The 22,552-nt window shown below is 34.2% G+C and overlaps 2 protein-coding genes across 2 annotated transcripts in view; one reads left to right on the forward strand and one right to left on the reverse strand.

Moving 5' to 3' along the window:
• LOC108737532 (dual oxidase maturation factor 1) overlaps positions 1 to 7,882 on the reverse strand; it is a 55,510-nt gene extending 47,628 nt beyond the window's left edge. The window contains exon 1 of the mRNA XM_018470412.2: positions 7,339 to 7,882. The gene's annotated coding sequence lies outside the window, so the exon portion shown is untranslated. The remainder of the gene's footprint in view (positions 1 to 7,338) is intronic.
• A 3,264-nt stretch (positions 7,883 to 11,146) lies between these two features.
• On the forward strand, positions 11,147 to 11,731 carry LOC112904746. The gene has a single exon (XM_025975607.1). The coding sequence runs from the start codon at positions 11,147 to 11,149 to the stop codon at positions 11,729 to 11,731; it is 585 nt and encodes a 194-aa protein (XP_025831392.1).
• Positions 11,732 to 22,552: the final 10,821 nt, after the last annotated feature.

Here is a 22,552-nt window from a genome sequence, read left to right on the forward strand (position 1 = left end):
TTTGAAAACAGGTTTAGAACTCTTATGATAGCAGAACCTTTAAGTTTAGCAAAAGAGGTTTTTATATAGATTTAAACGACTGTAATGATTTTATCTATTGTTAAATTTGTGAGCTTTTTGACAGACATGTTTTCAGGTATACCAAATAACATTAGAGCAGTTTTTCGATTTATTAACGGTTATATCTATTCCTTTTCCAAGCATTACATTTACTAGACGTGTTATACAATTAATAAGAAATATCGGTACCTATTGGGATTTTTGTTAACGTTATGGATATTCAATATACTATAAAATTGGATTATACATAAATTGTACAAAATCGTTTCCAAATTATATACCACAAAAAATGCACGAACAGGAAAAGGTTTATTCAATACTGCAGATTATGATAAAAAAAAAAGAAAAAGAAGACGATAGAGGGAAAGAAAACCTTTCATTATCTCAAGTTTTTCAATAGCTCCTTTTCTCTAAACGAATACTTTTACCCGTTAAATCAATTTAAAAATTACAATTATCAATCCCTAAAAATGTAACTTTAGTAGATCAGCACCGATTGGCGCCCTAATTGGTAGCGAATTATTTTATGAATTACTAAGCATAGGTCAAGTAAAATCATACAACAGTTCCGTTACATTACAAAAAACCTGATTAGCCTGGATCGTAACCGGTAAAGTGAACGTCCGTCAATAAAATCAAATTCATGTTTTTTAACATCAGTGTTAGAGAATCAATTGCAAGTTTTGGGAAATAGAAGAAATTAATGCTAAAAGACATTTATTAAAGGAAGAATCTGCTTGCAAACACATTTTATGAAAACTATTAGTCGCGATTCAAACGGGCGGTATCAAGTACGATTACTCTTTAATAAAAAGGAATCTATCGGCGATTCCTATAAAACAGCATTAGAACGTTTTTATGCCTTTAAACGAAAATTCCAAACAAATCCAGAATTAAAAGAAAAAATATTCAGAATTCTTAGAAGAGTACGAAACATTAAATAATAAATAGTGTTATTACATGCCACACCATGCCGTGTTCAAGGAATCTAGTACGACTACAAAAATCCGCGTAGTTTTTGAAGCATCCGCAAAAACAACAAGAAATATCTACCAGAACAATACACTCAGGCAAGGTCCTATTTTACGTTCTCGATAGATGAACACGTAATTCCAGACGACATCGAAAAAATTTTTCGGCAATTTTTAGTTCCCCCGAGGACGCCGTATTTCAAAAAATTCTCATTCATATAAAACATTCATGTTTAACACTTGACAAAATCAGCCTCTTTTCAAGCGACAGGTTGTCTTACACAATTAGCTTTAGATTATGTAAAACAATTTCTTCTATCAGCGTTAGTTCTGGAGCGTGATTTCTATGTAAATGAACTACTAACAGGTTTAAATTTAAGCTAAACTTTTAATTAAGGTGGACTAAATTTAAGACAGTGGGTTTCCCATGAATCATCTCTATTAAAAACTTCAAATACGAAAAAGATACTTGGGATTCAATGGGATCCACATACTGATCTAACCAATTATAGTGTAAAACCATTTAATAACGATAATAAAATTACTAAACGAAACATTCTATCTGAAATATCGCAACTTTTCAATCCCATGGACTTATCAGGCCCAGTAATTATTAAAACTAATTTTAATTATGCAGAGTTTATGGGAAAGTAATTTAAATTGGAACGAATCGATACTACATAAGTTTTACATACAGAAGGGTTAATTTAAAATAACAGTTGCATTTATTAAACAATTTTTCCGTAAATCGCAAGGTCCTAATGAAAAATGCTAAAAACATCTAACTACACGGCTTCTGTAAGACCAACGAAAAGGGTTACGGAACATTTATCTATATAAGATCCACAGACAAGTCTGATACTCATGTGTTAAGTTTATTCTGTGCTAAGTCACGCGTTGCTCCAATAAAAACCATCTCCTAGGCTAGAACTATGCGCCGCGAAATTACTCGCCAACTTATTCTTATCATACGCCAATGCATCCAACTTAAAATTTGATAAAATTAATTTTTACACAGACTCTACAATAACATTAAATTAGATTAACAAATTGCCACATACCTTAAAAATCTTTAAGGCTAATCGTGTCTCAGAAATTCAAAATTTGATAAATAAACAGGACTGATATCACATATTAAACGCTGGCAATCCTACCGATTACATTTCGCGCGGACAGACCTCTCCTGAACTAATAAAAAACCATACGTGGCTAAATTGGCTGTCTCAAAATGAAGGTAGTTAGAAAAACATAAAACCTATTAATGATAAAGAGCCAATTAATATTTCATTACATTCTTCCAGTGATAAATGTTAGAGTAATTCTCAAATAGAACTTTTTAATAATTTCCAAATAACGGTCGTTTAAAACAAATATCGCGACAATAAAATCAAAGGTGAACTTACAGCAAAGGAAATTTTCAAAGTTCATTTAAAAATCATTGAAATGTTTGAGGAAAACGAATTCTCACAACAAATCCGAATGTTAAAACATGGAAAGCAATTAATCAATAAAAGTAGTATATTAAAATTAAATCCCTTTGTAGACGAAATTGGCATCTTGCGTGTAGGAGGTAGATTGCGTAATTCTGGCATAAGTTTTGAAAAGGAGTACCCAATTTTGTTGCCTCGAAAAAGGCATATCATACAATTAATTATTAGAAACGAACACGAAAAACACTGGCATACAGGTATGTAAAACACTCATAATTATATACGGCAAAACTATTGGCCTATATAGAGATAGAAAAAATAAAGTACGTTTTATATGGCGTGAATGAATTAAATGTTTGAAACTAAATCCCAAGCTGCCTGACTATTTTATGGGTGATCAACCCAAAAAATAGTGATATAAACTCGCCCTTTTGAAAACAGGTTTAGATTGATAGTGATCCATTTCATATAAACGAAAAAAAAAATCAATTTGTTTTAGCTGTAATAATCTTCGAGATAAAATTATAGCATTCACTACAGTTATTGATTGTAATTCATTTAACTTATTTTGTTATATATAAATATAACATATGTACATAAATATACATACAATAATATTCTGGTAAAAAAGAGTTCCGCATTTGTCAATTTTTGTTAGTATTACCTGAAAAAAATTAGAGGTAGAGGTTCCGCTTTTTATCGCTTCCGCATCTGTCCGGGCACCCAAAAAATATGACAACAAGATTAAGAGAGAAATGCTCTTTAGTGGCATTATTTATTATATTGTTTTAGCTACAATAATTCTTTCTGTTAAAATTATTGGTCTAATAATTTATAATTTATATACATTATTTAAGTATCGTTGTAGTGAAATAAAGATTTGTAATAAAAAAAAGGTGTCGCTTAAAAATTCCTTTTATTTTAATTTGTATGTGCTTATGACTGGCATTCAATGATATGCTAAAAATTACAGAAATAGAATTACAACTATTAACTAATGCTGTTATGATAATGTTATTAGAACATGTCATACAAGAGGGAGTGTCACAATCGTGTAATCGGTACGGAAAAGTAAATAATAAATACATGGGAAACAATTTTAATCTAACGAACCTAGACTATATCTAATGTTTTATGACGTAAATAACTTTTACGGTTATGCAATGACATTCCCACTACCCGAAGGTCAGTTTGAATGGGTCAGTGATGTTTATTCTGTAATCATTGTCAATGATGAGTTTGAGTATATTTAGCAAATTGATCTATATCCCACTAAACTTCATAAGAAACATTATCGTTGTTTCCAGAACATTTAATTCCAGTCGATTTAAAAACATCTAAATTGATGACAACACTCTACGATAAGAAGAAATATGTTCATTATAGGATTATAGAAATTTAAAACAGGCATTATATTTAGGTATCGAAATTGAATCCAAACAATGCAACTACAACTTCATCACCGAAGAATGACCTCGAAACACTTCTTCGCACACAGCCGAAGAACAATCTCAAAAACAACCCGCTTTAGCGCCAAAGAATGACATTGAAAGACTTCTTGACCGTTGAAGCACCACCCTTCAACTCCTACGCAATGATAAGAAGTGAATAGACGCGTCACCTTCAGTCGTAGGATATTTTTGATGTATATTTATACTATATAGCAGTATTAGCATCCAGCAAGGAAGACCTAGGGATAGCTTTAAATAAAATGGAAGCGGTACTGACAGATCAGTACTGTATAAAAAAAAATAAAAGTAATACTAAAATACTGATATGCAAGGGAAGAGAAAATAGGGAAAGGGTGAATATAAAGATAGGAGACGAAAAATTAGAAGAAGTGGCTGATTTTAGATACCTAGGAAGTCAGATAAGTCAGGATGGAAGGAGTAGTACGTATATAAAGCAGAGGATAGCGCAGGGTCGTGTCGCCTTTAATAAAAAGAAGTCACTTCTATACTCGCGAACGGTTAATTTAGAAATTCGAAAAAGGTTGTTAAAGGTGTATGTTTGGAGCGCGGCGTTATGCGGGTGCGAAACATGGACAGTGGGTGCGGCGGAAAATAAAAGGTTAGAAGCGTTCGAAGTGTGGTGTTATAGGCGGATGATGAGGATATTGTGGGTAGAAAAGGTTAGAAATGAAGAGGTATTGGAAAGAATAGGAGAATAGAGGACTCTATGGAAGTCAATAAAAAATAGGCGAGATAGGTTGGTAGGACACCTTCTTAGGCATGAAGGTCTAGTCAGAGACATATTAGAGACAGAAACAGGAGTTAGGAGGGGTAGAGGTAGACCTAGATTAGATTACTGTTCGCAAATAGTTAAGGATGTGGGCTGTTCTAGTTTTAGGGAAATGCGAAGTTTAGCTCAGGATAGGAAAGAACGAGGTACGTGTCCAACCAGTCTTAGGACTGACGACCTTATGATGATGATGATGATATATATAGGTACTAAATAATGTCGAAGTTTTAATCCTTGAGCCTACATGTAAATGTTACACACTCTCTACTGTCCTATACGCAACTTCAAAAATATGTCCCAATACTTCAGCTTCATCCCCATTGTTTACTTCACAAGTGAAGATTACTGGGTTAAACGACGAAAGCGTATGAATCAACCGAAATATTAATGAAACCCCTGGAACAATAATTTCAATTTAGGTGAATTACGTCACTCGCCACATAAATTGAAACGTAGACCAATGAATCAATCACCACTGTCATTCTACAGCAAATTCCGTTCTTCTGCTCCTACCTACGAACCTAGAACAAATGAAGAATTCGCAACCAAAAGTAATGTAGAAACTATCATATTTTCTTGTGGTTCTCTCCCTCAACCAATTAAGCTAATCCACGCTAAGAAACTGTTTTACAATTTAGGCGCGATAGAGGGATACATACTCATATAAAAAGGGAAAACTGAGAATTAAAACGGAAGTTCTTACTCTGATCTCCGAACGCTAACTGCCGGTCTGTTGTACATTCTTTCTACCTATATTTTTCAAACTTAGAATAAAGTAATCATTTAGAGGGTATCGTATTAATTTGCTATCTTAACTTAAAGTGTCAGTTCACACGAATAAAAAACTACTTGGTGTCAGAAAAAGTGTCAACAATAGCGTTGAATCAAGGCTATACCTACAGCACGCTTGGTATGAAGGTATTACCCCGATTTTCAACCAGGTTCGGCTCAACGCTTAATATTGCTGGGCTGATGCGGATTTTCACTTTTACGATCAGAATATTACTTACTTTTTACAGCAACATACAAATCGTTTCTTATGTAGGTATTGTCTATAGTGTATTCCTACTTAATGGATGTACTAATGCAGGCTAAGTACACTACAATAATAATAATAATATAAAATGAAAAATAATACTTAGGTATGACCCGCTTTTTCATCATTTCGTTAAAAATCTTTCTGTTACAAGTACACGATATTCTTCAGAGAGATAGAGAGAGAGAGAGTGAGAAAGAGAAGGAAAAAGACATGCTTGTCACGCATCACTAACTACATCCGCTTGGTTCTCTTACATTTACAACACGATGCAGTGAATATTCACAGCCATGTGTATTCTGATCCTTAATAACGGGAACAAATGTTCAAAGGTGACTCGTTCGAAACACAAAAGTTAAAGTGAAATTTAAAAATGAATACACATTAACATTAAACGGAAAGAATATAGAAGATAATTTAGAGTCAAAAAGTGGTTTCAGTCGCATTTCGTGTCAAAAATCCCGTTTCAGTAAATTAATTGTCAAAGTAATGAAAGGTATTCTATGTAGTATTTATCATTTACAAGATTTTACTCGCGGGTTCACTAGCGTTGATGTCCTAAATATGTGTCCAAAATCGTCGACGAACATATAAAAGTAATTTTTTATTCTTCGGGAATAGCATTTTTTCTTCTGGATAAAAGGAACCCTATGTCCTTTTCTGTACCCAATGTGTCTACAAAATTTCAAGATGATCGATCGAGTAGTTAAGGCGTGATTTCGACCACACAAAATTAATTTTTTTCTATTCCTTGGGAACAACATTTTTTCTGGATAAAAGGTACCCTACGTGCTTTTCTTTAACCCCGAAAATGTGTCTACAAAATTCCATGATGATCGATTGAGTAGTTAAGGTGTGAAATCGACCACCTAAAATGTTTTCTATCCCTTAGGAAGAGTTTTTTTTTTCTCTAAATAAAGGGTACCTTATATGGTTTTCTGTACCCCTGACAATGTGTGCATAACATTGCATGATGATCGGTTGAGTAGTTAAGGCGTAAAAAGTCATAAACAAACAAACAAACTCATATTCTTATTTATAATATTAGTATAGGATGTTCATTATTTATCAGTCAGTTACTTAAGCTGTTGAGACTCTCATTTTTAATGCTTACAAACTTAGAAACGAGTCGCTAATGAATTTTAGAAAACCTTGGATAATATTTGCAGACAATTCAAGCGGTTGCGATGGCGGAATTCTTTCTCTTATTAAATATTTCATGTACATTCCATTCGTGAATATATCAATAAGGTCCATTTTTAATGGTCAATAACGTAAACTTTTTAAAAATATTTAATTTCAGTTAGTTTAATAATTCAAAACAGTTTTTATAATAACAGGTTTATACTTATTGCTATTAGAAATGCTTTTAATTACTTTTGCATCTAATCCGGCTGTATTAATTATCACAAATAGGGATGGTCTCTAAAGAGCAATAGCACACGAAACTAATCTGAAAACTTGTTGCCTGCCCTTTGTACATTTACATTCGTTATATGAAAATGGACTTAAAAGAACAGTCTTCATTTTTGCTTTGGGATGAAAACATGTAGGTACATTGTAAAAATTATTGGTAATTAATTACTGATAAAAAACTTACCTAATCTTCCTCGTTAACAGCAACAAAAAAATAATATTTTGCAAATACACTGTATGCAATTGTCTCTATTATCAGCTTTCCTGTTTAATTTGGATCTATGTAAAAAGATGACACTTGAGATATACTCCTTTCCGTTAATTAAATGATACACATTAACAATTACTGTTTTTCACACTTTCACATTACATTATTTTCCATTGTTATTAGTGTGGCCATACAGATTTACTACACCAAAACAACTTTAATTCTGCCATATACTACGCGCTGGCTGAGAACGAGAGAAACCTGACGAGTGAACGGTGACTATACAGTGGCTACTAATGTTACTACTTGCCAGTACTGTTATTGTGTTATTAACAAAAATTATAACCAAGAGGGGAGAGTTCTTGACGAGCAAGCATAATTTCGAATAAAAAGTCTTTGACAAGGTCGAATGTGATCGCTTTCCGCAAAATAACCTTGTGCCTGAAGTGTTACAACCGGAATTTCACTCCTACCAAAGACACACTTCTTATCTAGACAATTTTTATGTGCTGCAGTTTTATAATCAGAAAAAGTGAATAAATCAACAATGTAATTAATATAAGAAATATAAATTATATTTGTTGTTTATTTGGATTGTCATTGTATTGTATGTAAGTGGTAATATATCCCAAATGAGAATTGGTAATTTTAAGTAAATTATAACCGTAGCACCAAGACGCGTGAACAAACGTTGTAATATCTAGGTAGGTATAAAAAACAGTATTAGTAGTTAGGAAGATAGTCAAATAATGCCTTAAGCAAATAAACAAAAACAAACGATCGCATACTTAATAATTTAATCAATAGATGTCAGCACAGGTACTGTATGTCTGAGAAGACGACTTAATTCCTAATATAACTACCAAAAACATTTTAATGTAGGTAAGACCTCATTGTAATATAAATAAATATGTAAATGAAAATATGTTGACCGCAGAAAAACTACAATTATCGAGTTACTTTACATTAATTTATATTGAAAATGAAAAGCTATATGATAAATCGCTTAATAAGCGTTTTGAAAAATAGAAGTTATTTCTTTGAAAAAATGAAAAGAATTCATTGGATAAGGGCATAGGACGCGAATAAGTAAAGTGGTTGAATTATGCATGAGTGTTATTGGATGTGATTCATCATCATCATAATGTCGTCAGTCCTAAGACTGGTTGGACACATACCTCCACTCTTTCCTATATTGAGCTAAACTTCGCATTTCCCTAAAACTAGAACAACCCAAATCCTTAACTATTTACGAACAGTAATCTAATTTAGGTCTACCCCTACCCCTTCTAACTCCTGTTTCTGCGTCTAATATGTCTCTGACTAGACCTTTATGCTTGAGAAAGTGTCCTACCAACCTATCTCGTCTATTTCTTATTGACTTCTATAGACTCCTCTGTTCTCCTATTCTTTCTAATACCTCTTCATTTCTAACCTTTTCTACCCACGTTATCCTCATCATTCGCCTATAACAACACATTTCGAACGCTTCTAACCTTTTCTTTTCCGCCGCACCCACTGTCCATGTTTCGCACCCGTATAACGCCGCGCTCTAAACATACACATTTAACAATTTTTTTCGAATTTCTAAATTAACCGTTCGCGAGCATAGAAGTGACTTCTTTTTATTAAAGGTGACACGACCCTGCGCTATCCTCTGCTTTATATCCCTACTACTCCTTCGGTCCTGACTTATCTGACTTCCTAGATATCTAAAATCAGCCACTTCTTCTAATTTTTCGTCTCATATCGAGTTACTTTACATTAATGTATGTTGAAAATGAGAAGCTATATAATAAACAAATTGTTTAATAATCGTTTTGAAAAATAGAAGTTATTTCTTTAAATAAAAATAAATTAAAAAATTGACGGTGTTAAGGGCAATGGACGCGAATAAGTAAAGTGGTTGAATTATGTATGAGTCTGTTATTGGATGTAACTAGTTAAGTATAGTACATCCATTGTCGATATAAAAAACTAGCTGCTGTCTGCGAATTCGTCCACGTATATTCTGATTATATCGCAAACATCCATTTTAGACTATTAGGGGTGGTATTTTGAAATTTAATTTTATAGCTTTGCATTAGGAAATGTGGTGTTAGAGATGAATGATGAAGGTACCGTTGATAAAGTCCACAATAAAAGTGGCGAAACACATGCCCATTATTAAAAAAGTGTAGTATATAGGTAAGGATGAGTTTCTTTAATATTATGCCATATGAAAATTTTTTGAAATTAAACAGAAATAGAAATAATTATGATGTGTATGTAGTTAGCGTACGTTGCTCTATATAATTCACGGAAAAGTTCGGTTGTACCAGTACTGGGGATACCATGGATATTATGACCAACTCTTAATATTTTCCACAATTATTTCTATTTCTGTTTTATTTTAAATTTGCTGAAGGAATTATTTGACCATTTTTCTAACTGATATTGTTAAAATAAACCTAATTTAGGGGTAGTTTGAGTAATTCTAATTCGGTCCTAAGGAACACTTCTTAATAAATGTCTTACTTACACATGGAGTTAATAAGACGATAGTTAGTAGGTCATTAGGCAGAACGAAATTGGCCTACCGCTATAACACCAAATAACAATTCCGATTACCATAAGTTGGGAATACGTAATTTACGCTGATCTAAACAATTTTTAAAAAGGACCCAATCGAAATTTAGGCATGCCCAAAATAAATCCTAATCAGGTTTATTTTTAATTATTTACCACTACTCTGTTCTGCTAAATTCCCCTGAAGCTACCAAAAAAAACAATATTAAAAAAAGGTTTTTTTTATTAGGGCATTTAATGAGCACATAATTTTGCAATTCATAATCATTCAATTAGTTTTAATTTTTATTGTATAACAGTACACCCTTCTGCGGAATTCATCTGAAGCTAGCAGAACATACGATATTTTTTAAACAACGGGAGCAAAAAATTTTTTATTGAGACATTTAATTAGCAGTATATTAGCATTAAATTATTAGTCATGTCGTCTTTTGTTCTCTTGACTTTCCTCTGCTAACTTCATGGACATCTTTAAACTCCTCTGCGAACGAACCAATTACCTAACTGAATCCAACTTCGAAAAAAGTAATTCTTTTCAAGATTACATTAGCTTTTTTACTAATAAAATTAAAACACTTATTTAAATATTGCTATATATAGGTATATTGCAACTAAAGATCTATTGGTTGTTTTTTAATGGGAACAATTTTAATCAAGCGTAAGAAATTACTAATTAGGTACATGTCTTTACATGTGGTTTATGCTCTTTGACCGTCTGTTTGCAATTTTGAAATTTTCTTAATGCGAAACTTATAAGTAGTCTTTTTAGTCCAATCAAGGAAGTAAGATGACCTTATTTTCCCTTACGACGTGTAGAGGACACAAACTAGTATTTTTCAGAGGACAAAAATAAAACGTCTGTACAATAGGCGTAACTGGCCTTTGAACGTACAGGCGATTTATTAATGGTCCTCAATAAAAAATATCTTTTCGACAACTACCCACCGGGGGTAACTTTCTAAACGTTGACCCTGGTGTATGAAAAATTGAAGACTCGATAGTCGGTCGGAGTATAACACATTGAAAGGTCCTCTAGTTCTCCTCACTTCTCAAAATAAAATAAAAAAGGAAATTAAAATAATTAATACGATTACACGTCAGTTTTATTCACGACTACCGAGTTTCCCAAATTGCTGACCCCGACGTGATTAACTTTGTTCGGAAAACGTAGTGTATTAAAAAAAAATAGAACAAAAATCGTGAAAAGTGCGGAACAATGAGTATCAACGGTGAAAACAGTGCCGCGTCTGCGTCATACAATCACGCGTCAGCAGTGGTAAAGTTACCCGATTTTTGGCCCAAAAGGATAGCCTTATGGTTCACTCAAGTGGAGGTTGTATTTTCGTTAAATTGGATAACCAAGAATGACACAAAGTACATTCACATCGTCAGCCAGTTAAGCCCTCAATACTTGGACGAAATCGAGGACATTCTTATGCATCCACCAGCAGAAAATAAGTATGAGACCATCAAGGCGGTGCTTATTAAACGATTATCCGACTCGGATACAGCCAAAGCACGACAACTTCTCGAAAGGGAAGAAATCGGCGATAGAACACCGGGTCAGTTTTGGCGGCATATGAAAAAGCTTGCCAATAATAAACTGCAAGACGATCTACTGATTGAACTATGGAAGAGCAGACTGCCCATTCGAACCCAGGAAGTGATAGCTGCCCTGGATCAAACGGATGGCGAAAAACTAGCTGAAATCGCTGACCGGATTCATGACGTGTCGCCAACGCATAACCGAGTAGTCGCTGCAATCTCCCTCAATATGCGACCAATTTACGAAGATAATTGAAAGGATGGAAGCGATGCAGCTAGAGGTTATAAGTGCTATAACGAAAAATAGCACACCGAATCGTAGTAGATCCCGCTCCAGATCCCACAGGAATAACCGGGGTCGCAGCAACAGCCGTGGTCAATTCGCGACTTGTTGGTACCATTATAAATTTGGTGCCAATTGCCGACCTGAGAAATGCGTACCACCGTGTAATTTCAAAAGGGCAGAAAACTAGAGGGGCCGTCTGTGTGCGCGGCGGTCGAGGGCCCCAAAAACGGCCGCATTTTCGTTACCGATAAAGACACCAAAATTTTTTTTAATCGATACCGGCGCAGATATATGTGTGTACCCGCGATCTAAAATAGGTGGTCGTGCAATAAAGTGTCAATACGAGCTTTGCCACGTACGGTATAGTAGCTTTAAATTTAAATTTTAATTTACGACGGGAATTTTTGTGGCGGTTCATAGTGGCCGACGTAGATTTTCCCATCATCGGTATGGACTTTCTTTCACATTACAATCTGTTAATAGACCCACGTCATAAAATCCTCATAGACTCGACAGCGAAACTTAAAACTACGGGAAAAAGTGCAAACAAGGTTGTGGCATGAATAAAAACAATTATTGGTAAAACGAGATACCACCATTTGCTTGCCGAGTACCCTGAATTAACCAGACCTGCAGTATTTCGTCGACACCTGGTAAAACATGGAACAGAACATCACACTGAAACAACTCCAGGACTCCCGGTTTACAGCAAACCCGGAAGGCTCGCACCCGACCGGCTGATGGCAGCAATGGCAGAATTCGACCTGCTTTTACGACAGGGAATTATTCGTCCTTCAAAAAGCGCGTGGGCTTCGCCTCTTCATATCGTACCCAAGAAGGATGGAAAATTAAGACCTTGCGGAGACTACCGTGCTCTTAACGCCCGGACCGTCCCAGACAGGTATACGCCACCTCACATAGAGAATTTTACTCATGAATTATACGGTAAAGAGATCTTTTCAAAAATAGACTTAGTCCAGGCGTATAATCAGATTCCAGTAGCGTCCAAAGACATAGAAAAAACCGCGATAACTACTCCTTTCGGTCTATTTGAATTTTTATTTACTCCCTTTGGTTTAAGAAACGCTTCACAAACTTGCCAAAGGTTCATAGACAATATAACTCATGACTTAAGTTTTGTTTACGCTTTTATTGATGACATCTTTATAGCTTCAGATAACGAAGAAGAACACTATAATCATTTAAAAATACTTTTTAACCGTCTAAACGAACACGGAGTAGTTATCAATCCAACGAAATGTGTCTTTGGCGTTGCTGAAATTTTTTTTAGGATACACGGTCAATTGCGAAGGTATCAAACCATTATCCGAACGGGTTGATGCAATAAACCAATTTCAAAAACCGGCAAACATAAAACAGCTTCGTAGGTTTCTAGAGATGGTAAACTTCTATAGACGTTTCATACCTACAGCCGCAATGTTGATGCAACCGCTCTACGATCTGTTAAAGGGATCGAAAAAAGCTAATGAGGAGATTAGTTGGAGTGACGAAAGTGAAAAATCATTTTTAAATATTAAAGTCAGTCTAGCAAACGCTGCCATGCTTGCGCATCCTGCACCAGGTGTGCCTATCAACATAATGGTAGACGCATCTGATCATGCGGCAGGCGCAGTTTTGCAGCAATTAATTAAAGGCCATTGGCAACCGTTAGCTTTTTACACGAGGTCATTTTCCAGTGCTCAACAAAAATATAGTGTTTATGACCATGAATTACTGGCAATATACTTAGCAGTTAAGAGATTCAAACATTTTATCGAAGGTAGAAATTTTTTCATTTTAACCGATCATAAGCCGATCACTTTCGCATTCCAACAGAAGCTCGAAAAGTGCTCACTGCGACAATTTCGTCATCTTGACTATATCAGTCAATTCACGACCGATATCGTCATATTAGAGGGTCGGATAATCATGTCGCAGACGCATTATCACGCATCGAATCCATAACGCTAGTACCGGATCAAGAGATGATGCAAAGCGAACAAAACGGAGATTCGGAATTAGTTGCTATTTTAAAAGATAATTCGACAGATTTGAAGCTAAAAAAGCTTTACCTCCCTGAATTCAAAGTTCATTTATATTGTGATACTTCCAGGAATACAGTCAGACCATACGTGCCCAAGACGCTGAGAAAAATAAATTTTAATTCGTTACACGGACTTTCTCACCCAGGTATTCGTGCAACTCAAAAACTGATTACATCTCGTTTTGTGTGGCCATCAATTAACAAAGATACAAGGGAATGGACACGGTGTTGTATTCCGTGCCAAAAATCTAAAATTTCGCGACATGTCAACGTTCCCGTGCAGGATTTTTTAATCAACTTATGCTAGATTTGAGCACGTTCACATAGATCTGGTAGGACCTTTGCCCATGTCGCAGGGATATCGATACATACTAACGTGTATCGATCGATTTTCGCGATGGCCAGAAGCGACGCCGATCACCGATATCGATGCCGAAACGGTCGCGAAAACTTTTATTAATACGTGGATTTCACGATACGGCGTACCCCTGTGGTTAACAACTGATCGTGGCCGCCAATTTGAATCCACGCTGTTCAAAGAATTAGTACAGGTATTAGGTATTACAAATTTAAGAACTACCGCGTATCATCCTGAAGCAAACGGTATGGTGGAGCGATTGCATCGGCAATTAAAAGCTGCATTAAAATGTTGCGAAGATGACAGATGGACAGAAAAATTGCCCTTAGTGTTGTGTTAGGTATACGTACAGCTGTAAAAGAAGACTTAAAAGTGACCGCAGCAGAAATGCTGTACGGGTCAAGTTTACGTTTGGTTGGGGAATTTTTCGGTGCGTCTAATCAAGAAGATGGAAATTCAGAATTCGTAAACAACTTACGAGACCACATGAAAAATATAACATTTACTCCTGCAACTCGCCATGGGATGAATAAAGTGTGTTGAATGTTGCGGGTGTGTTGCTGGCCTAGATATTCTCCTAAGGAACACTTAAACCCTCTTCGATAAAAACTAATTTTGCGAAGTCTATTTTTTAAGATATAACAGCCGAATATTTTCTATCTGTGGTGTTCTTGGAGCAGTACGAGCAATAAATAAACTTATGTGATTTTTAGCTTTTTAATAATCAACATACACTTAAACTAACACCAAAAAAACACTTAATAATAACTACAATGAATAAACTACTGATAAACTGAATAGATGATTGATTGAACTTGGCAGAGATAACTAAATGGTTGAAAACATGAAAACTTAATGAAATTATTAGGTAGATAAAATGCTTAAATATAACAAGAAAATATAGGGGGTGGAGGTACGTTAGTGGGGTATTTTTGACCTTAGGCTATGGTTAGTGACTACGTNAATGATTAATTTTTGCGTATTGTTGTTCAAAGAATGCGAGATGTCTTTCTAATAATTGGAGTGCTGATCCATTTCTTTTACTTTCTCCAATTTTTTAGTTGATAAGAGTAGCAGCATTTACTTAATAGCTTTGAATATGACGAATACAATGAAGAGTGATTGACAGCGAAATATATCGTATGATAGTGCTTAAATATATAAAGGTCGTCGCAGTTATAATACGTGATTAAAATCACAATATTGTTTGTGGATGGGAAGACCATCGACCCATCTGGTGACTAACGAAGGGACGTTACCTGCCGAGGAAAAACATAAATACAATAATGATAACGTTCCTTTGTTGCAGGCACGTTATTCTAAACTTAACACTGCGAAATACACAAATGTTTTCGTTGTTCAACAGGCGCATCATGAATTGCGCCCCAACAAAGTGTTTGTTTTTAAAAACCTTAATTCATCTCCGTACGTATTCCTTCGCAATGAGACAATGAAAGGCTCTTTACAACAACCGTACGACGGTCCGTACGAAGTTATTGAGCGAAAGGATAAAAATTTTGTAATTAAAATTAATAATAAAAACGTGAAAGTTAATATAAACAGAATCAAACCTGCCTTTATGTTATCAAATTTTGCAAATAACCAAGTAAGTAATGACAAAGAAATAGATATTAGTTTTAACGATTCCAATAAAAATAATGACATAGATGTTAGTCTAAGACCCGCGAAGACCCGATCAGGTAGAAAAGTATTGTTTCCTGAAAGGTTTCAAGCAGGGTTTAATTAAATAATAACTTTCTGTATATTATGTAAGCACATGTAGTTCTAGGAATAATTAGCATAATTGTATAAAGTAGATAGCAAGTATTTCCTAATATTAACATATTTTCAATTTTTTTGTACACAAGACTTTATTTCATTTGTTATCATTAGTAAGTATGCCATTATAATAAGTAAAAAATGTAAACAATATATTCATGTATTCGTTTTCACTGGTAAGGGGGTGATGTAGAGGACACAAACTATTATTTTTCAGAGGACATAAATAAAACGTCTGTACAATAGCCGTAACTGGCCTTTGAACGTACAGGCGATTTATTTATGGTCCTCAATAAAAAATATCTTTTCGACAACTACCCACCGGGGGTAACTTTCTAAAAGTTGACCCTGGTGTATGAAAAATTGAAGACTGGATAGTCGGTCGGAGCATAACACATTGAAAGGTCCTCTAGTTCTCCTCACTTCTCAAAATAAAATAAAAAAGGAAATTAAAATAATTCATACGACTACACATCAGTTTTATTCACGACTACCGAGTTTCCCAAAAAAATCAAATTTATTCTTCGATATGGACCTTCAAAGGTTGTAGCAGAAATGAGTAGACTAGGTGACACTGAGACATTTTTCAATTCCATGGGTAGTTTTTCCGTGAGGGGGTGTGAAAGTTGACGGAAGTTCTTCTAATATTTTGACTACATTGAACATGTCGAATTCGAATATCACATTCATTTTGGTATAATTTCAATATTTCTCAAAAAAGTATATAAACTTTTTCGACTTTTAAAGGGAAAATTAATTTAATCTATAAAAATCGACATCTCAATTGCTCAACTAACCTAATCAATATTGATCAACTTTTAAGCCCCTAACTGAAAAACTAGTCATGGAATCGAACAACGTCCTATAAAACACTAATCAGGAAGGGGGTGTCGCTATTAGTGTTTCCTGTAATAATCTCAGACGGCTCGTCTCGTAGGGTAGGGTAAACTACCAAAAATGTAGAAAAATATTGACAAATTGTCTTGATGCAAAATTTAGCGCAAACTAATTTACGCAGTTAGGGCGTTTTGTAGACTTCTTTCTATTTTAATTTTTTGGTTCTTTTGTAAATATTGAACTTGTAACCGTATGATATGGTTTCCATTTAATTCAAAGAACATCGTGCAAACGTGGGAATGTTTTTTCTTGTGCCTACAAAGTCGGTAACATTTTTCTGTCCGATTGTTCTTTTCTTTGTTTCATCGTATGAAAAAGGAAACGTACAAAACCGACCCATATCTACAGTGCCAGTGGTTTGAACTTTGTCAATACACAGTAGTAGGTACTCCATCCATATGCATAGGTGGTTGTCCTTAATATTGTTTGCTTCCTTTGTATGCATGTGTTGCGAAAACATGATAAATGTTCGTAAACGGAGATGTATATGTACCGTATGTGGTAGCATACATATGGAAGTGGCGCCTCACGGCTCGCCATGACCATTGTATTTCTTACGTCTTCGATTTTTCTTTCTTCTTGGGCTGCTGCCTTGGATATGGCATAGTTTATGTCGGTACAGATTCATTTATTCAAAGAATCGATTATTGTTATATCCACCGATCATGCTTGTTCTTCTCCTTGCGGATCACAGGAACAAAATAAGAATCGAGAAACGAAAACACAAAGCTATTTAGTTAAAGGGGTCGAGAAAACATGGCAGGCAACGCTACCGTTCCAATGGTACCGTATTCTGATCATGTATATGCGTCGGCGATTTTGCCGCCCAGGCTGACATTTAAAATTTCGACACGTTACTGATACCTACGTGTGTGTTTTACGTATGTAAACTTCACTGTGACATTGGTCGTAATAATTGTTATTATTGTTAGAGGGCTATAANAAAGAAATAGATATTAGTTTTAACGATTCCAATAAAAATAATGACATAAATGTTAGTATAAGACCCGCGAAGACCCGACCAGGTAGAAAAGTATTGTTTCCTGAAAGGTTTCAAGCAGGTTTTAATTAAATAATAACTTTCTGTATATTATGTAAGCACATGTAGTTCTAGTAATAAGCATAATTGTATAAAGTAGATAGCAAGTATTTCCTAATATTAACATATTTTCAATTTTTTTTGTACAAAAGACTATTTCATTACCGTTCATTTGTTATCATAAGTACGTAAGCCATTATAATAAGTAAAAAATGTAAACAACATATTCATGTATTCGTTATCACTGGTAAAGGGGTGATGTAGAGGACACAAACTAGTATTTTTCAGATGACAAAAATAAAACGTCTGTACAATAGCCGTAACTGGCCTTTGAACGTACAGGCAATTTATTAATGGTCCTCAATAAAAAATATCTTTTCGACAACTACCCACCGGGGGTAACTTTCTAAAAGTTGACCCTGGTGTATGAAAAATTGAAGACTCGATAGTCGGTCGGAGCATAACACATTGAAAGGTCCTCTAGTTCTCCTCACTTCTCAAAATAAAATAAAAAAGGAAACTAAAATAATTAATACGATTACACGTCAGTTTTATTCACGACTACCGAGTTTCCCAAACGACGTAATTTTATTTTTGTTAAAATGATAAAAAAAATATGCTGCTTCTGAATGTCGTTAGTAACATGTTGGGGAAACATTTCTTAATTTAACAACTAGTAAAAAAATACTTTTTGCGAAACATCTCTTCAGTGCATTTTTCATCATATGTACTTTAGTGATGTTCAGGGGTCGAGACTAGAAATTTTTAAAAACAATTAGAAACTCAGAAAACAGAATTTGACTTTATTGAAATGTAAACCTACTTGTTCTTGGTACAAGACAAAAAATAACATAAAAATATAATACAGCAGTATTTATAATCTCCGAACAATAAAATCATTCTAGAAAGCAAGCATTCTCGGTGATGCAGGTGCAGGCCGTTTGTCTATTATGTGTAGGCTGGGCTGTGGATATTACTCCCCCATCCCCATAGATTGAGCGTCCCGGCGAAATTAATATTTTATTAATTCCGGATTAAGGGAATTTTCTTTGAGCTCCAATACTTCAAATGTTGGTGTGGATTTAACTTTCCTTTTTCTGTACAAAAGGCACAGTAGTACAACTACAACAGAAGCAATAATTACTGTAATATATGAATAATATAAATACATAGGTTGAATATTTTAATACGATTAACTTGATCTCTTGTAGATTTAAGTAGATTAACGATTTTATAGTTATTTTTTTTTGGAGCGTAGGGATCTGGCAGTCTTAGTGTATCTTATAGTTTTCCTGTATTTTGATTGGTGAAAACATGTTCGAATCCACAATGACCGGGCATTCTGATTGGATTAAATAATTTCCATGTAATTCTATTTCTTGTAGTTTTGGGTTTCCACATTGTTCCAAAATTTTAGTTGGTTTTCCAGCATATAGAATTGGTCCTCCATTTTCAGTTTCTTCTACCACAGTTGTTCCTTGGATATTTTCGACATATTCACTCTGGTCGTTCAGTTATGAAAATTTATAGTAAGTTAGAAATTTTTTATTCGGAAAGGTGAGTCTGACCAAACAAAATTTTTAGTGACGTAAGAGGGGGGAGGTAATAACGTTTAGGGGGTTTCGTGAAAAATTAGAAACCTTATTAGGAAAATAATATATTGTTTAGTACTAACAATCCTTGCAAAAGTGTAATTGCTCTTTCTATCAATAAAATTTTATCTACTATTTCCTGTGTTAAAAAAATGTAAAATTGTATTTCTTCATTTTGTACAACGACCTTTGTTTTGCTTGTCTTGAACACTGTAGAACTGTTTATGTATTGTTGAATCAGTTGTGTGTCATTATTTCATTTATTTGTTATTCCGTTCGAAATTGATGAGTACTTATTTCGCATTTGCACAATTTCACTTTTTTTTAAGAGCTTTAATATTGTAATTTATTTGTTCCAAATCATAAAATTATCAGGGTTGCCTGTAATGAATTTAATTCCAGTTTCCAAGAAGTTAAGTAATCTTTTAGTAATAAAATGATTAATTTTTGCGTATTGTTGTTCAAAGAATGCGAGATGTCTTTCTAATAATTGGAGTGCTGATCCATTTCTTTTACTTTCTCCAATTTTTTAGTTGATAAGAGTAGCAGCATTTACTTAATAGCTTTGAATATGACGAATACAATGAAGAGTGATTGACAGCGAAATATATCGTATGATAGTGCTTAAATATATAAAGGTCGTCGCAGTTATAATAATTAATATTTATACCACAGATTCCTACGGACATTTGGAACATAAAATGTTATAACACTTTTGACTTTTGAAACAAAATAAAAAATTATAAAATTATAACAGTTTTGATGCCGGCCCTGCACAATCGCAAATTAATTACGATTGCCAGCTGATCGTAGAAAAATTCACCTTCAGTAGGTCGGAATCAGCTGCTTTTTGGGGTGATGTTATTGTTTATGTTTGGTATTAAGTTACGGATCAGCCGAAGAAAATGCACTCGCGTTAAGGTCCATTAGATGACTGAAACATGTTAGAAAAACTACGTACCTATCACAATCGAAAATCCCATGATCGTAAACTGAAGTGGACCTAATGTAGCCCATGACGTCGAGTATTATGTTATTTTAAATAGAAAAGAAATTTTAACAACTACGGAATAGTTAGAAGCGGTGCACAAACAACCCTCACCACCCAGCGTTTGGTAAAGGTTTGTAACATAACGTACTAGTGTACGAAAACAAATGTATGTGTTATGGTTGTAAAAGTTGAGACAAGATGCAGACCTACTTTGACCAAACACATGTGTTAAACTGCTCATTCTGACGTTAGTTTTGCCTGGCAGGGCTCATTAACCCCACGTGGAGTAATATAAGGGTGTGTCCAGAAGGACCAATTTTGGTTATTTTGTTTTCATTAAATGTAAAAAGCTAAATATTGATATAACCTCGTATAATTACACTGCTGGAAGTGACTGGAATAAATACACATAATGTCGTAGTTTCTAACAGGTTGTTCAGTTTGCTTTGGATTGTTGTGGAATTTACTTGCTTATTAGTGTTAGTTTATTTATTTAGTGGTCATTTCATAAAAGACTATTACAATAAGGATAATTAGTAGTCTGATAGTGGATTCTAGTAGGGTTCTTATTCAACCGTCAGTTGGTGGTGAGTTACATTACCAATGCCTATCGTATAATTCGAAATATTCCCGGTATCTTGGCCAAAATTCGCAGCAACTGGGTACGCCGCTGTTAGTGTTGCATTGAAGCGAATGGCGGACAATTTCAACATTTTTTAAGTACGCTCTTTTCTTTTTCACTTTTACCTTTTTTTTTACAAGGTGGAAGTGCATTCGGCTTCTTCCCAATAGGTACTTGTTACATCCACACTAGATCAGCTGGGCGACGTTAGTCGCCTAGATCCAGGCCCGTAATGAAACAAATTGTACGTTCAAATTTACAAAGACGATTTGCGAGCTCAATTGTCACTAGATTGAAAAATTGTATAACACTTTTTTGCTGTATTTTGTGTCAGGAAGCCATGTTTTTTTTAAATTATTATAAATGGAACACCCTGTATGTTTGTCTTAGCTCTACTTTTAAATATCCAGCGGTACTGTTAATTTGCTGGATCCTGAAGTTCTCCGCTGGAAGAGGCTTCCAACTGATCTTGTAAAGAAATTTCTTTTCTTAGTCTTCTCATTTGAGATAAATGACGGATGGTAGATTTCTTATTTTTCTTTGGGGTGATGTTAAGTATATTTTTGTCATTTTTATTTCCAAATGTGGCAGGTTGATACTTATTTGTTGATTTTCGCTGTGGTTGAGTTCTTATAAATACCCTTTCTTGTGTTATTTTATTAATTTTTTTCTTCTATTTTGAACATATTCATGCATGGAAGGTTTTTTGTAAAAAGGTTCTTAATGGATTAATTTCTTTAAAAGGTCCGTATAAAATTTCAAAATTTATACCTTTTCGGTTGAAGAGTCAATGCTATTTTTGTACATATATACTGCAGTTTCTGCATTATCCCCAAGAGTGCTCTTTGGCTCATTTTCTCGTAAAATTCTTAATTTTTCTGCTAGAGTTCGATGAAATCTCTCTATGAATTCGAATTAGGGTTGTAAGACGTGGTTAGATGAACATCTATGGGTGATATTCATCTTTTGCTATTAGGCAAATTCCACATTTATTTACTGTATCAATTATATTTAGTATCTTTCACTTTTGTCCATAAAATTTTCTTCTTAGTTTTTTATACGTTCCATATGCATAGTATTGCGAAATTTTTTTGTAATATCCAGTTAATCCTCTAATTTACGCAAGGATTAGAAAATATTACTTTCTAATTTTGGCTACATTTTATTAATTTAAGTGGTATTGTTTCATAATTACGTTGTAGTTGTTTGTTGTGAGAAAATATATTTTAATTGAAAGAGTTCTTTCTGGTATTCTCACTTTACACGCCAAATTAATTGCGAGCAAACTATTTTATGTAAATGATAACGATTGTTGTTTTAAATATTTAATAGTCAACACTTAACTTACACGTAGAATTAAAATAAACTAAATAAATAAAATTAGATGTAAAAGTATAAAAGTAGGCTCTATGATTGAATATGAATTGATTGTTGCTTGTTGATACTGTTTCGATACTGATTTGATACTG

Source organism: Agrilus planipennis, unplaced genomic scaffold (assembly GCF_000699045.2).
Source record: "Agrilus planipennis isolate EAB-ADULT unplaced genomic scaffold, Apla_2.0 scaffold139, whole genome shotgun sequence".
Taxonomy (NCBI): Eukaryota; Metazoa; Arthropoda; class Insecta; order Coleoptera; family Buprestidae; genus Agrilus; species Agrilus planipennis.

Coding starts and splice junctions, on each gene's coding strand:
- LOC112904746 (XM_025975607.1), top strand. CDS start 11,147: ATGAGTATCAACGGTGAAAACAGTGCCGCGTCTGCGTCATACAATCAC.